At 45.0% G+C, this 17152-nt stretch overlaps 1 protein-coding gene across 1 annotated transcript in view; it reads left to right on the top strand.

Moving 5' to 3' along the window:
* NTSR1 (neurotensin receptor 1) overlaps positions 1–17152 on the top strand; it is a 51924-nt gene that overhangs the window by 26510 nt on the left and 8262 nt on the right. Inside the window, exon 2 of the mRNA XM_084537876.1 lies at positions 7881–8082. Coding sequence (XP_084394002.1) covers positions 7881–8082 — 202 coding nt within the window. The remainder of the gene's footprint in view (positions 1–7880; positions 8083–17152) is intronic.

The following is a 17152-nucleotide window of genomic DNA, read 5'->3' as shown; positions in this document are numbered from 1 at the left end:
AGCACGGCTCGCAAGAACAGCTGCTGTGCTTTATTTACATGGTGATAAACCACCGAGGCACAGGAGTAGTCTGAAACGGTTTCTTCTGCACCCACCCCAGGCAGAAAACCCCACGCAGCAGAAGCAGGAGCATCAGATGCATTGAGAGTTTGCAGTTGTGTCTAAAAGCATAGGAGAGAGGATGATTTTTTTGGGTTTTGACAAGGATATCATCAACTACCCTCAATGGGGAGCAGCAGCCCGCACCAGGGAAGCACCAAGCCGTGGAGACACTTTCCATGGATGAATGTCCCCAGAAGGAGCCCCCGCTGGGTGTGCACTGCAGACAGGCAGGAGGATGGAGCAAAATAACTGCAAAACCTGGGTTAGGATTACACAGATGTCAGGAGCATGAACATTAAAATATTTAGAGGGCTGACAAGCAGCAGAGCTGGAGGAAAGGAAATACTTTGTGATAGGTGTTGGGCAATATCCCTTTGGCGGAAGCAAGGAGGAACCCAAATACTGACAGACACTGAGAACTGAAACCCAACTGCACAAGTAAATTATTTAAAGCATATTTCCAACCTGTCATTTGAAGCTAAACTATTACTTCCCCTTCAGTAGAATATAGCTGGTGAGGAGGGTGAGGGGGAAGGAGTAACAGAGCCCTGCACATTCAAAGGGAAAATCGAAAACATTATTCACTGAGCTTTTGTTCAACCAAAAATATTGCCCTAAATAGTGTTATGGATAACTAGATCTCAGAAGCAAAGCCGAGGCCAGTAAACATTCTGACAGCAGACAAATTGACTTCATTCTTGTTTGCAAGCAAAACGGAGTAAATTTAATTAATTTACCTTGTAGCACAATGTACCCAATTGCTGGAAACTAAGAAGGCAGATTTCCTGAAGGAGGAATAATAGAATCAGAGCATCACTCAGGTTGGAAAAGACCTCTAAGATCATCAAGTCCAACACGAAGGAGACAGGATTTGAATCTTTCAGGTTAAGGATGATGTGATGGAGGATCAGTAGTGCTGCTCTGGCACTTCTTCCTCCCTGCATCACCAGGAACAGGGAGGCAGGAGTCATCCTGGACCAAAACCCCAACATTTTAGCTACCACACATCCCCCAGGTCAGTAGCAGGAGACTCCAGATTAAATGAGGTGAGATGTACAAGTGCCCCAAACCTATTTTCACCATCAAGTGTAATCCCAGTGAGGTGGGCTTTTTAGTTGCTTGCCTTTTTTTTTTTTTTTTTAATAATTGTTTTACTCTCTCATTTTTCTAAAGAAACATTCTTCAGTTTTATGGAGATGTGAAGCTGAGTATCCATGAGGCACCACAAGGCATTCTGCATCACGCCATGACAAACCTTAAAGTTTTCCCATTTGCCCAGTTCTCTCGCACATTATGTCCAGGATTTCCTCAATTTCACAGCTTTTCTCTACCTTCAGGAGCTAGAATCAGAAGAGCCATTCAAGTCTGAGACCGGTGGCCTTAAGATCAGGAGAGGAGGAAGTTTTCTCGTATGAATATTTATAATGAAGAAACTATTCTGACATTTAGCAAGGTAATGAGGAGCTCCGAGGTCCCCAGGGAGTTTGATGCTTAGGTATTACCCTTGTGTACAATTAGGAATAATACGCCTTATATCAAACATGAATCATACCTTTTTGCTATTACCTACGATAACTCTGAAAATAACTTGGGCCACAAGATTCTAAGTATGCATAGAAATGAGGTTAAATGATCTCATCTGGTACCCAGTCAAGCTCAGGAATGCCACCATTATTCAGTGCTCTGACATCTTTGCTATCCCATCATAAGCAGGAGACACATTTAAGTTGTTCTGCATCAGATGCTGTTTTTTATGAACAACTGATTTCTCCATGGAGAGAGATTTATGAATGGGAAAGCTGGGGGAATGTTTTTGCCATAGAGATATGATGGATTTTTTGCCAGTATGCAATTTATTTCCATCTGTTCTGTCTCTGATTAACTCCTGCGGAGTGTGTGATTAACTTAACTCCTCAAGATCATTAGCTGCTCTGCATTCCCGTTATAGTTCATCAGCGCAGGACCACACACAGGCTTAAAAATGTTACACTGATTATTCTTAATGTCCAAATCCACGCTGGCTGGTCATTCTTTCGTGATGTCCCTGGGTCTAAAGAGAGAAGGCATGTTACCAGGAAAACATCACTACTCGGAGCAAGCTAATGACAATGAAGTTCAGGTGGATCAAGGTTCAGTACAGCCCAAAAACTGTGCATGCTGCCACAGTTGGCCTTGCAGTAACAGGCATTTTCTTCTGATCTTAAATATCTACCAGTATAAAACCTACAACAACTTAATAGAAGCAAGCAGCCCCAGCTCATCCGCAAGGCTTTTGTCTGAGCTGTCTTTCGAGTGGTTTCCTCTTGTGAACAGAATAAGGCCAGTAATGGATGTGTCCATAACAGAGACTCACGTGTCCTTGCCATGCAATTAATTAACCATCAGTCTCATTGATATTAGCGGGTGCAGAGCAATAGCAACATAGGGACAGGACTTGGTCCCTTACTTGGCAGCATCAATCAGATCCATCTCAGCACGCCACCACGGCTACTTCATTGCTGCACCAGAAACAAAATGTGTCTCTGTGAGTTAAGAGATTAATGTGCAACATCAAACTTCTGCTCAAGCTCCTTCTTAGAACCCCAAACCTACAAACACGTGCTTTGGCACCTGGCCTTGCTCCTATCTACCCATTATTTGTGTTTCCACGCCAGGTTGAGCTCATCTGAGATAAGGACGAGGGGCCCCACATCACAGTACAAGTCCCCACAGGTGTTAGGCACCCACTCAAGCTCTTCCAATTCCTTATTCTCTCACTTCTGTACTCTTTTAGGCTTCCTCTTTAGTCCGTAGATTTAACTTAGATATGTATCGAATGAATGATCCAAAAGAGGGAAGATCAGAAAGACTTTGTACTGGATAATATGCTCTGAACCAAGCCGAACTGAAATTACTTAAATGCCTCAATGTTTTTCAGAAGAGCAGAAATCCTTCCTAGCAGCCTTCCTTCCTAGGAAATCCTTCCTAGGCTGCTTTTCAGTTTCCCCATTCCTCCCTGTGCCAGGCACTGGCTACGAAAGCAGTTGTTGCTCTCTTTCCTCACCTACAAATATGATCTCTCCTGCCCCGTTGCATCTAAGGAATGGCATTTAGCTGATAACTGCTAAGTGCTTGGCATGGACGTTTGGAAAGCTATGCAAAGATGGGGTTTAATTAGATGGTAATTTACTTCCTGAGGAGAAAAAAAAAAAAAACCAACTTTGGGTATTTCATCAGATACATCCTGTGAACATCAAACACGAGTGCCAATGCCAAGCGTTCCTTGTGGCGTGCCAGCAGCGTGTGCTCTTCCCTGCCCTGCTTTGTCTGCCACCGGTTGCATGCCCAGGAATGTGGCAGTGTGCTTATTAACAGCAGGAATTATCCACTGGGTCGTTAAAAAAAAAAAGCTAATTCCAGCCACCGGGTGCGAAAACTGGTAATTTTGTCGAGGACGTGTAGTCAAAAAGGATTTTTTGGCAGCCAAATGTTGATGTAGCAGGATGTGCTTTTCTGATTGGCATATGCTAACAGTACTACCTCCCCAGCCAGGGGGAGGATAATTTACTTTTCATTTCCATTGGAAATGAGGTGAACCAGAATGTGGTAGATTGTTAAAACCCAGCTATGTGGTTTAATTGATTTGCTCAAAAGCACGACACCCTGCGTCCTCAGCCCTCTCCATCATCACTTCCAGGAAACCAGCAAGGACAAATCTCCTGAGATGCTTTCCAGCTCCTTTGGGGTCTCCAAAACCATGCACTGACAGGCCATGGAAGCAGCCAGTATTCGGCACACTGGTAACTCAGCCAGCTGGATTTGCTGGCAGCAGAGGTGACCTGTAGCTGGAGCAGAGCCTTCATTTTGGGTTTCCTCGGATGGGATAAGTAGGTCCTGCTCGCAGAACTCGCCATTGATTTTATGCACCTTGAAAGTAAATGTCAGTAATGTCACAGAAATAGAGGAAATAGAAAGTGACTCTGCGAAGCCTTCTCCTCACTGGCAATAGCAGCTTTGAGCTCCCTTATGATGCTTCTGGGGAAAAGATGCTTCAAGTGTGGGGCTGCCGGTAAGGAGATTCTGTTGCTGTGCTTATTAGAGGGAAAAAATCATAGGAGTTTAACTGAAACCCCAAAACTGCTCAGTGTGTTTATTGGAAGATGTGATCCCTTAGGGAAAGATTCTGTCCTAGGTGCAAGAAGCCTTAATATTAAATTAATTAAGATTGCTTTGGCACAATAATATAGGAAAGGACACTCTGAGGGGTGGAACTGATCCCCGTGTTGCATCCTCAGGGATGCTTCTTGGGGCGGCTTCCAGTGAGGCACACTTGGGGTTCCTTTTGCTTTGGGTGAGGCACAGAACCAGCTGCACCTTCAGTCTGCATCTGTATAAAATGTGTGTAATAGATGTAACGCTTCCCCTCCAGATATATGAAGGGTAAAGTCAGGAGACTGGGATAAAACTTCCTTCCGAAGGGGCCTGGGGAACCGTGCTCCTCCAGGAGCCACCCTGCAGCACAAGCGAACGATCCTTCCCAGAACTTCTGGCTTACAGGGCTCGTTTCAGCCCTCTGGGGAGCCACCAGGCCAAGTTACATGTCCATCTTCCCCATCAGCGTGGCGAACGCTGCTGGCTGCTTCCAGCAGTAACCCAGGGAAACGGCGGGGCCGAGTAACGCGAGGGACGGCTCGGCAGGAGCAGAGCACGTCAGCACGAAGCTCCGCAGGGCCGAGGGAGCAGTTTTCTGGACAAAAGGTTTAGAAAGAGGCACGAATGCCAGCAGTTCTTCTTTTGTTTCACTCGATTTCACCAGTCCCTTCCCCTGTGCCTCTCCCACGCGCTCGTCTGGGAGGCCCCAAGCTCGCATCCTGCCGAGTTCTGCGCTCTGCTGCTCAGCTATCAGCGCAAATCGGGTTGTGTTGAGCTGACCAGGAGAGGCTGCTAGCTGCATTTTTCCCCTCCAGAAGTGTGATTTCATTTTCCTGAATTTCCATTGGTCTTCTCACAAGCTGATGGAGCCCCATCCCCAGACACGCTCCCTCTGCGGTGTCCTCACCTAACTGCAGTGCTTCGTGCTTTGGCTGGGATTAAAATCTATGAAAACAGAGGGCTAAGAGAAAGCCAGGATGGAAAGTGTGCTGCCGTTGGGCCCCCAGGAGACAAAAGGCATGTTTTTATGGGTCCAGCATCTGGGCAGAGGTTTCTGCTGGGGTTTCACCCTCCGCTGGCATCTGTGGTGTCCCCGTTTTGCAGAGCGCATCCAGAGAAGAGAGGTTGGGGTCAGTGTAGGGCAGCCTTGCCCAGGGCCAAATTCTGCTGCCTGTGAGGCTCATGGAAATTGGAAATTCAGCACCTTTGGTGGCCATGTTACAAGCTGGGCTTTCTTAACTATAGGAGAGTTTTGGTACAAACCAAGACAGGACAGAAATCTTTAAATAAATCCTTTCATAGAATGTATGCAATGTATGAGACAGCTTCTCAAGCTTTAAAAAGACTTCCCAACACAATTAGGGAATGAATCAAGACTTTAAAGAAAACTCAGAAAAGACTTTTCAGGTTCTGCATAATTATATTAGGCAAGAGTAATTTTTAACTTGGACGATGCTATTGAGTGAAATCCAATGAGCTCTGAATCCCAGGTGACAGCATGAAGCATTTCCTTTTGCTTATTTGCAAAATGGTAGGACAGAAGGAGGCTCAGCAGCTGAAGCAGCACAAACAGCAGTGGGACCACAGGGCTTTTTTCGTAGTCAAAAAAATACATATTCTATATATAATATAGAATTTCATCGCTTTTTTTGGGTGAGCCTGAGCAAAGCCTCTTCACCTGTGTGCCCCAGCTCAGCACAGCTGAGGCTAAATTGTGAAGGTTAAATAAATAAAGCTGGTCCTTGACAAGCACATTACTCTGAGTGAAAGCCTGTCATCTTGTGCCAGCTGAGAACTTGGTCCCTGCCGCTTAATGATCTTTCTCAGCATCTTGAAGGAACTCCAGAAGATAACTTCTTTGTATACAGGAGGCTGTGAGACGTGTTAGGTTTTAGAAGACAACACAAGCTTAGAAAAGTGTCATCTATTTAACAACAGAGACCGTTAACAGCTTGCAGCGGTGGGGTATATCTAGGAATTTCCTTGGGAAATTGTCCACAGTGGAGCTCTGTTATTATTACAAGCATAAACCAAGAGACGATGTTCTCACAATGTGGGCTGCTAGAGACAAAACCCAGCTGGTACTTCTACTGCATGCATCGAGCTCTGCAGCACAAGGCTGTACAGAGACTTGAGCTAACTAAAGAAAACTTTGGCAGCAGCAACCTGCCTGTCCTCACCAAAAGAGGAGCTGTGTCGTGCTTAAATTTATGGACAAAGAAACTGAAGTGCTTCTGATTGCACTGCACCTGCTACACACATGATTACGTGCTTCTTATTTCTTTGTTTTAGGGATCCTCTGTTGCATTCTGGGTTGTTGTTTGTTGGGTTTTAGTTTGGTTTGGTTTGATTTTTGTTCATTCTTCATTTTTCCATTCATCTCTAGTATTTCTGAATCCCTCCAAGGCAAAGAGAATGTATATCCGAACAAGGTATCGGGTATACAGCACGTGCCTGGACACCATGGTGATCATGCTGTGTGTGGTGGTGGAGAGGGGACATCTCCATTTGAGATGTTGGTAGATGAGGCTTTCCTGGGTTTGGGGCTGCAGAGGGACATGGGGTTGGCTCAGGGTGCAAGGTTGCTTCTGTATTTTAAAGCACTGAGCTTCAGGAGATGGGTCTATCTGGGCGGAAGAAGTTAGCATGCCTCGTAACCCCACCACAGGGCAAAGTTCCCTATTACTTTTTGTAGTTTTGTCCTTTTGTTGGTGTTTCCTTGCTTTTAATAAAATTGCTTCCATAGCAATTTGCAGCATGCAGTTCAATTCTTGTTAATATTTTGAAATTTTAAACTTTGAGAGGCTTTTGATCTGTCACATACTCATCTCAGGGATGTGCTGTGCCTCCTCCTGAACCGCTGAAGAGCAAGGACGAGCCCTGCAGGTGCCGAGCAAATCTTTTTCCCCAGGCTGCTGCTTGTTAAACTCGGCTCCAGCAGGTTCCTCGGCAGTGCAGGAGGCCCTCACAAAGGCTTCCTGCTTTTATTTGACACGAACAGCGACTTCCACTTGATTCAATCACGGCTTAATTTGATCCTCCATTTAATTTTATCAAAACTGCAGTAATCAAATAATTTGTACTAAAACCATTATAACTTCCACTTGTTTATTCTGATCAATTTTAATTCGTTAAGGCACAAGGGCTATTGGATAATTTGATTACTGGATAAGGAAAAGCTGTCATTAAATCTACAAGGGAAGGCCAGAGCACAAACTGAAAGTTAAAAACATCCCAAGTAGAGCTCATAATAAAGAAAAAAAAATAAGAAAATAACATGCTGTTATTTAGAAGTCATGCTACGCACAGTGAAAGCTAAGAAGCATCCTACTGCTTGCAAGATAGGAAGCTAACAGCATGTTTTGGTCATGACATTTGTGGCAATGAACTACACCGAAAAGGGGAAGGAAATGTAATTGGGTGCGTGTGAATTTGACTTTCATGAGCATTGACCCACCTGAATGAACGTATGTCAGTGGAGACTGAGCTTTCCCTGTGCTCAATAAGTCTCTAAAACCAAAGGCAGCAGAGTAAGGAAGGAAAAGATTTCCACTGCAGGCTGCTCCTCTGCTGCTGTGAGAAATGAAGCACAATCCGCTTCACTGATCGTTCCTCCTGCCTGACTGTGCCACGTCTCTCTCCTGCAGGTCAACACTTTCATCTCCTTCGTGTTCCCCATGGTTGTCATTTCCGTGCTCAACACCATCATCGCCAACCAGCTCCTGGTCATGTTCAAGCAGGCAGCCCAGGAAAACCAGGTGTGCACCATCGGCGGGCAGCAGACGATGCTCAGCATGTCCATGGAGCCCGGCCGCGTGCAAGCCCTGAAGCACGGCGTCAGGGTCCTGCGTGAGTAGCAACACATTTTGGCACTGAACTTGTCTGTGTAAATCTGATCTGAAGGTGAATAGGTAGAAATTGGTAAATGCTTTCATCCGAAACATCTTAAATGGAAAGTAACTTTTTTTTTTTTTTTTTAATCCAAATTGCTTCCAACAAATGCTTTGACATTTGCCATAATTGTCCAGTTCTCATCTCAAAGCTCCACATTCTAGAAATTGTATTTGTTTCTTCTCTTGGTCTCTTCGTTCTTCATCTATTTCTTGCTTAGACACCAAGAGTCTTCTAGGGAATTTTATCCTCTATTTCCCTTTATTTTCTTTTTCTCTCAGAGACTGTTTTCTGAGTCCTAATCTTCCCTTAAAGCATACAAAAATTCATTATGGAGAAAGCAAGCTAGGGATTTAAGTAGTGTTTAATTCATTGTGCTCAATGAAGGAGAAGTTGAGAAATGAAAATTGCAAATTTAAGGAAAAATATACTTTGTGTTCTGTGAGACAGAAACAACTTGGTATTACCAATTTCTGCTCCTCCTTCTGTCACTGGGCAGCTCCAGCTCGAACATCTCCCTTTCAGCTGGTGCTGGCCTGGGGCTCCGAGTGTGATGGGGGAACTGATGCAGATTTAAAACCAAAGATATTTCGTGGGGTTGGGTTTCAACAGATCAGCCCGAGTGGCCACAAGGCACAGGATGGGCAGCTCCACTGGTGCTGCCCATGGTCACTTACGGCTGCAGATCCCACTCGGTGGCCCCACGCTGCTGGGGGTTCCTTCCCCTGCTCCCCAGGCAAAAGCTCCTGCTCCGAAGGAGTTCTCTGCTTCACCAGAGGGTACAGAAAATCAGTTTTGCCCTGAAGATACACACACAGAAATGAGTTTCTCACAAACCTTCACAGCTTTGATTCAGATTTCCATTTCTGTCTTCCTGACAGAAAAAAAAATAATAATAATTGATCAAATCAGATTGTTTTTCCTCTTCAGAACGCTGACTTCCAATTCCGAAGTGAAACAATGTTAAAATGTCACCATTTCTGTTGATTTGATAGCAAAACATTTTTCACACAATCCTTGCCTGAGGCAAGGCAGTGACGGGCAACGGCTCTGTCGGCAGCGGCAGAGAATTCCCCCGTCCCTGTGCTGCACGTAACCAGGGTCAAGCAAATCTGTGCTGGTACTCGGTGTCTTACAGCAGCAGACTGTGCATCATCATCATTCCCCCGTGCCTTCCTGGGGGCTGCACATCACCTTTTTGTGAGCTGTGTTTTTTCTGCTCTCACCAAACTCTGCAACCAATGTTTTGCAAACTCTGACCCAGCCATACACAATATCACAATAAAGATGTTTTCTCTGTCCTAAGCCAAATTTGCATGCAGCAGAGGGAAAAAAGAGAAAAGAGAAGAGAAGAGAAGAGAAGAGAAGAGAAGAGAAGAGAAGAGAAGAGAAGAGAAGAGAAGAGAAGAGAAGAGAAGAGAAGAGAAGAGAAGAGAAGAGAAGAGAAGAGAAGAGAAGAGAAGAGAAGAGAAGAGAAGAGAAGAGAAGAGAAGAGAAGGAAAAAGGAACTTCCTCTTATATGAATGTTATTAAATTTTGCTGAGCTTTGAGAGCTGGGTATCTAAATATATTTTGGATGAATTCCTATGCCCTGTTATTGAAAATGCCTTTCTCCATATTTCACATGCAATAAAGGGTTCACCTTTGCACTTGTAATTACTGCAGTGTTTCAAACAACATTTATAGCTGTGAGCACAAATGGCCATTTATGAACTGCTTGGATGAGCACTCGTAACTTCGCAGAGAGACGAGGCACAATCATCATTTCTCTGCAAGAAGGCAGAAAGAGCTTCAATATTTGTTTATTCTTCCAGACAGCCACAATTAGAGTAATCACAAATAATCTTTTTCTTTTGCATTTGTTTGCGGATATGTAAAGCTACAGAGCAGACCTGCTCGCACACACAGACTCTCCAAGGAAGAGCTTTTGAAGGAATTCAAAAGCAAAACTGGCCCAGCATTTCAATGATTCTGTCAGCAGCAACTTAAGACTTGAATATATGGCTTTATTCCTTTCTTTTTTTCCGCAGAGCTCAGGTTCAGACAAAGGTTAAATGAAAGATCCTGCACCCAGGAATTGAGCTGTGCTGTGAAATACTGGATGCCTTAATTAAGTAAGCTGAGGAAAAGACCAAAGAATCTGGTAGCTTTATCGTCTGACAGATGATAAAGCAAAAGCTGTTCAAAAATAGCACGCTAAGATATCTAATAAAATACACCAGCTCTGGATTTACACTGGGAGAGCCCTCGTGAGCATGAAATGGTTTTTGCTAGCTGAAAGCTTTCTGACCAGCAGTTCTCATTGCAAGGCTCTTGGTGGCTGCAGTGCTTTGGCCCCAGTTTCCATAAGGAAAGAAATCCTGGCTCTAGAGAAGCCACCAAAAACCCCCATTAGATTTTCCTCCAGATTTTTCCAGCTCTTTTTCCCACGGGATGCATCCCATGCAGCGCACTGTGCCTGTGCCACAGGCAATCCACCGGGTACACCACGGCTTCAAACACCATGCCTGTTGAGAAAAGGAGTCAGAACCCCTGAAAACATCGGATCCTATTAGGCTGAGGGGTTTCCTCTCCTGCATCTTGCTTTAGGACCAAGCCTCAGTGCTCCCAGGACGGGGCTGTGCTTCCCTGCCCTCCTCTTGTGCTCCTGCCTCCTGCTGGCAAGTGAGCAGCTGCCTTTTCTCACCTCTGCTCCAACAGCTCACACCTGACTCTCTCCTTTCAGTGTTGTACACTTATCTAACATCAAGAAGGGAGACTTGTTGTGGATAATAACAGAGAGACCTACATCTTCGGCTGTCATTCCCCGGGCACTGCTTGGTGGTGGTGGGAGAGCATCCCGCACCTTGTTTCCTCCTCGGCACTGAAAACCAGCCCTTCTTGCTCTGAAAGATAAGCTTCTTTTCTTCTTCTCCAGGCCAATTTTTGCTTTTGTTATGTATTGCAAAGTTTAGAGAAGTCTGCAGAGGTGAGGGCTTTGGTCCTGAAGGTCTGAGTTGGTGTGGCAACGGGTCAGAGGTGGCACTGCGGGGCGCTGGGCAGCGATGCGCAGACATTGTGTGCATCTTTGTGGTCCCCTCCCTGCAGGAAGGGCAGAGCAGCTGCTTGTGCCCTTTCTGGACTGAGGAAGAAGCAGCAAATAAATCCATTGTCAGTTTTGCCTGTGTCTCACCACATCACGCAAAAAGGCTCTTTTTATCCAGCAAGTGTTGCTTTGTTTCATTTTTCAGATGCACTTGACTACTGGAGGTGCTTGATTCACATTTACTTTTGTCACCTCTTCCTCACAACTTTCTTTCTTTTTTTTTTTTTTTTTTTTTTTTTTAACATCTGAGCTGTCTGAAAAGCAGCAAAACCAAACACGGGGACACATGATTTATCCTGGCCTCCATGGCATCCAAAACCATCTACCCAGACTGGACAAGTTTATGGAAGGCAGTGGAGAAAGAAAAATGGCACTTGTCCACACTAATAAAACTGTTGGCACAAAATCAGGCTTTATGAGGGTCAAAGCATTTTCCATTTCCAAAGGTAAACTTTGGCCTGAAGTACAGAAAGCTTGTTTTTGTCTTAAGGGTGAAATGTTTCAGAACACATCAAACTAGCGCTCAGAAAAGAAATTTTTGCAGTTCATGGTGTGCAGAATGGTTTGATGAGATAGGAGCAGCAAAAGCCCTTCTTCCTTCTTCCACATCTACTGAGAGAATGTACTTATTTACATTATAATGGTCAGGCTAACAGCTTCATTCAAAATGTCCACAGCATCATTTTCCTCCTCTTTGATAGTGTTTTCTTGGCTCTGTCTGACTTTGGTCGTGCACAAAATAATTAGGGAGCTCAGGATCAGGGAACTGTCAGCCCAGCTGCCTGTAAGCCAGCTCGTTAATTCGCTAAGCGTGTGATTCCTGATTGCAATTCCCTCTCTGCTGTCAGCATTCTCCAGGTGTGAGGATCCCAATTCAGAGAGCTCCAGGATCTGGCAGCTCTCCAGCTCTTTTCTGAGGATAACTGGGCAATGTTTGGGCAATGCAGTGCTGCCGCTAACGATACCTCCCACCAAGGGATTTCAACCCTCCCTCACCCAGCCAATACAGCTTCCAGGTCTCCAAAAATAAGCCACCTCCACTTTTTGTGTGTTTTTTTTTTGTTTTTTTTTTGGACTTCTGTTGTTGTGTTGTTATTCGTTGGTTGTATTGGAGGGGTGCTGGGGAGCTGAGTCTCTTGGGTGCTGTGTGATACTGCATGGAAGGGTGAATCTGATTGCTTATCCTGACACACCAACCATTTAAGAAGGCATAAAACTTCCTAAATTAATCTGAACTACAGCACTAAGTCTTAAACACATACAGGCACGCACTCACCCTTCATAACAAGCACCTTTCAGCAGCTAAACCCCGTACACACTGTCCAGACTATTGCATACCAAATCCAGAGGCAATACAAACATTTTTGGTCTCATTTTTACATGTACAGCTGCTGAAAAATCAGGGCATACTTGAGCTTGGCTCAGGCTGAAAGCACTGTTTGGCCAACATCCTCTTCTCGAATGGGGACAGTTTTGTGACATGGACTTATTGTCCCCATCCACACACCAGGCTGGTTCCTGCAGCAACTGGAAGGAGGAGTCGCTGAATGGCAAAGCTGAGCACGGAGAACAACGTTGAGGCAAATTGATGGACGTCAAGGGGAGGCTTTGCACGTCCCCGGGTGGACACTGGCTAAGCCTATTAGTGTGATCAGTTCCAGGTAGCATTTGCTCCGTTAAAGGAGCTGCTTAATGAAAGCAGTCAGAAAGCACTTAGAGAGGTTTAAGCAATTGAAACAATATCCTTCAGTCTCCCACCGTTGGCTGGGTGATGCTTCAGTGAGGTGCTTCTTAGGAGAGGAAATTAAACCATGTTTTTTTATTGAAAATCTGAGAATTTCTAAATTGTGATTCTGGGGCCTCTTCACTTCTTCAAGTAATACCAGGCAAATGCCAAGTGTTAAGGAAGCATGCGTGCAGCCCACATGTTTCATTCCTTTGTGTGTGAGTAATTCCCCTCCTGAATTAAAGTCCTGAAGAATTCATGCATTCCTCTTCTTGGCTGTTCCAAGTCTGAGCTCTCACTTTGAGGAGAACACAGGAGAACAATGGGCAGAGCCCTTCTTACCTCCACCCTGCTCCTGCTCCTGCTGAGCCAGCGTTGCAGTTCAGGCTCTCGTGGCTGCAGCTCTGAAGCCTTGGTCACTGCAGAAGGACGCAGCAAACACATCCTCAGAGCCCCCCTTGCAAGCTGAAACAGCTCAGGGAGGAATAAAAGACACATGAGACAACATGGGGGGAATTAAGAGAGGCTGCAAAGGATGTCAGCTTGGGTTATAGCAGATATTAGCAAAGAGAAAGAGCCTTGAACCTGGTGAGGAGAAGGCGAGAGCCCTCATCTGTCCCTCAAAAGGGAATTTTTCTGTCTTTCTTTCTTCTCCTTCAAACACCCTGACATCCCTGGAGGAAATGACATGAACAAAGCTCAAATTGAATGCAGCACCTTCTTTCTTTTCACAAAGACTGCTTTACAAGGGAACTTTGGAAGAGGCCCTGGTCTGCACAGCGCTGGCATGGGCATGCTGCTCGCTGGGCCCGGTTCTTTGCTTAGCTTTTAACCTTCCTATTTTGCCTTGCTCTTTTTGGATAAAACCAGGTCTTGTTGGTGCCAGGGGATGTTTTAACCACCAGTGTGAGCAGAGCCAGGAATTCACATCCATTTTCAAACCCGTCAGCTGAAGCCACTGAAAATCAGTACTGGAGCCTGAGTATGAAACTTTGTTTTTTGAAACCTTTTAAAAAGTTTTTCTATTTATTCTGCTATCTGAAAATAATATGGAAAGATAAAAGCAGACCTCTGGCTGCACTGGAATGGAAATCAAGAAGTCAAATCTCATGTTTACACTGCTCAGTAATGATTACAAGAGCACAGGGGGATTGCATCCCGCAAACGCTGCATCTTCACCAGTTTCTAAAGGAGCTGAGGGCTTCCCAGACCCTTTCTTGTTCCCAGTTTTTCTTCGTTTTTGCTCTCTCAGGCACTATTGGTGCATATTGGTGGTCTCCAGTCTCCACTGGTGGGGATCGACTTTTATGGAAATCCTTTCTTCTGCAGCCTTCTGACCCAAATACCAGCATAAGCAGTTTTCATTTTACTAGGCTCATGCCCACGTTGTAACTACCACAACCCCTCGTCTGGGGCCTGCTGGAATAAATATTGCCGACGACCTGTCAGGTACTGCATCATGTTAACATAAACAGCGCCTGCAGCTTTAGCGAGGCACTGCCAGCCACATCTGCACTTGGCCCAGCTCTCTCCATCTTTCACATCAAACCGCACGGTGACGTGTTCCCTTTGGGATAGATTCTCTTGTAACGGCACCAACTAAATAAGAGCACAGACCCAAGGAGCTTCAAATACACAGGGGCTGTTTCTCCAGAAACCAAAATTAATGCAAATCCCTGCTGTGAGCCCCATTACACTGCCTTATAGGTTATTCAGATGGAGAGTGCATTCCTTGAGCATCACTGGAGATGTGACACTGCTGATGTGCTGAACCTCAGGAAAGGCTGAGAGATTTTGCTCCGATAGATCTGTCCCTACCCAAACAGCTCCTGCCTTTGCCCACAAGTTCTGATATGCTGCACGTATTTCAGCTCCCCTCGAAACACAAAGGAAAAGTGGTAAATTGGCCAAAATTGCTGCAACAAAGCTATCAGGGAGGCTGGGTTGGAGCTTCTCTGCAAGTCTTACCAACTGCAGAGGTAGCTGAAAGCATGAGCAGCATCTCTCTTCTCTCCCTCCACTGGGCACTGCCAGAGCTTTGTACATGTCAGGCATTGCTCCAGGTTCATGCTAACACCATGACAGTTTTCTGAGACATTGGCCCCGGACAAGGGCTGCCTCCCAGCCAGAGCCCCAGGATACACACGGTAAAACAAAATACTCACTGCAATTTAATGCAATTTAACTTCCCGGACTGCTTCCACATTCAGTTTAGTCTGAAAGTCAAGACTGGCACGGTTTAAATCTTCTCTTGCACAATATAAAAGCTGTCGCTCAAAATTTATGTTTCCTGCGTGATAAACAGGGGCTCGCCGTGCCGCCGCGCCTCCTTCCTCCCTGCCCTTCCTCCTTGGGATGTGGTTCAAACAGGCAGAGAACTGAGCCACAACAAGACCAAATAGAGAATTATAGGATGCAATAATTCAGGTTTAAATACGCTTTTAAATTAGGAGTCTGAGTTCAAAGGGAAATGAAGACGCAGCCTGGTTGGCTTGCCCAGGTTCCCCCCTCTGCTCCCAGCCTCACAGGTTTGGCACCTCGTTTGCTCAAATGTGGGAAATATCAGGAGTTAATGGAGCAGCTCTGCTCCTCTGCAAACCACATTTCCACGTGGCAATTGAATTAATTAGAAGCGAGGGAAGGGCCTGGTTCTGATGCAAGGCATGCACCTCTACCTGTCCAGCAGAGCAGGGGAGCAGCCGTGCTCTCTGCACAGAGGCAAACGAGTCACAGGTTTCTTGAATTTTTTAGTTCAAAAAACTGAGGCATGAAATCTCAGAAACGGCCCAAATCCATCCCCTTAGTGGTGTCTTTTTGGACTGCTGAAGAGCTGCAGGGGCTGTAGTGATGGATTACATCTGCGATCGCAACAGCCATATAGCAGCCAAAACTACTCAGATTGAAATAATGAATTCAACTGGACTATAATAATATATAATAATATAATAATAATATATAATTATATAATAGATAATTATATATCATAATGAATTCTTATTCTAGAGAATAAGAACAAACTCTCTAGCCTTCTTTCCCAAACCTGTCCTTCCCAATGCCTAAAACTTTACTGATTAAATGGCTTTTTCAGCATTCCTGGAAGATGCTTTCCTACATCACACGGGCTGATGCTAAGAGAATTTCCCCATCTCCACTGTTAGTAACACGTTTAATAAACGCGATAACGTGGGCTTGAAATAAAGCTGTGAGTACAGAGATGGACACCAAGAACTATTGGATTTCTGTACAAATTGCTCGGTGACTCCAGCCTTGATAACACTCCCAGAAAGAGGGCACAGACATTTGTCTCCCCACCCCTGCCCCACTGGAGGGGTGGAAATTCATTGCATTTACTTGAGCCTCCCCTGTGCTCCTTGGCTGTGTAATGGCAATGGGAAGATGCAGCCATAGGCAGTCTTGCTCCTCATGGACTGTTTTTCAAGGGATACACATCACTTCTATGTAGTCACATAAATATTTTCAGTCCCAAGGCAGAGAGACTTTGGCCTCCAAGTGCCAAGTAGCTTGATAAGAGCTCTGCTACTTCCTAGCCCTTTACAGGTCACATAAAGGACAAGAAAAATGTGGCCCTTATTGTCTGTAGAGCAAATTTGGGATAAAAAAAATTAACATAATCATTTTATTTAGTCTTGATTTTCTTCTTGGGTTTTATTGTGTTATGTTTTAACTGAGATTTCTTTGTTTCCTGCTGGGATTCTGCCAGAATCCCGTCATTTCATACAGAGGATGAAATACATATTACAAAAGGAAACAAGTCTTTCCCTTGATTGCCTGATATATCTGCTTTTTAATCTATATTGACGAACGCTCAGCACCAGAAGAGCTTTTATCCTTCAGAGTTTTTGCATTTTGTTTCTCATTGGTTGATGGTCCTTGGCGAGAATGTGGAGAGGAAGAAAAACTCTCATCCTTCTCTTTTTGCTCTTTAATTAATGAGTTGTATGATGGCAATGTCCAGACCCAAGCATCTCGTAATCACTGTCTCAGGTACTGCACAAATATAGAACAAAAGGCCGAGCTCTGCCACCACAAAGCAGCTCCCGAGGCTGTTTAATGATCCCAAGCACCATGGGGACTGCGGCCAGTGGCTCCGCATAACCAACTAATGGGATTACGGCGTCCCTGCTTCCCTGTCTACCTGCATGAAAAACATCCACTAACTGCTTCTCTGAGCACTGTAGACAAAATACCTGGTGCTT

Source organism: Aythya ferina, assembly GCF_964211825.1.
Source record: "Aythya ferina genome assembly, chromosome: 16".
Classification (NCBI taxonomy): domain Eukaryota; kingdom Metazoa; phylum Chordata; class Aves; order Anseriformes; family Anatidae; genus Aythya; species Aythya ferina.
The sequence above is the reverse complement of the archived record's forward strand: the minus strand, read 5'-3'. Positions and strand labels throughout refer to the sequence as shown.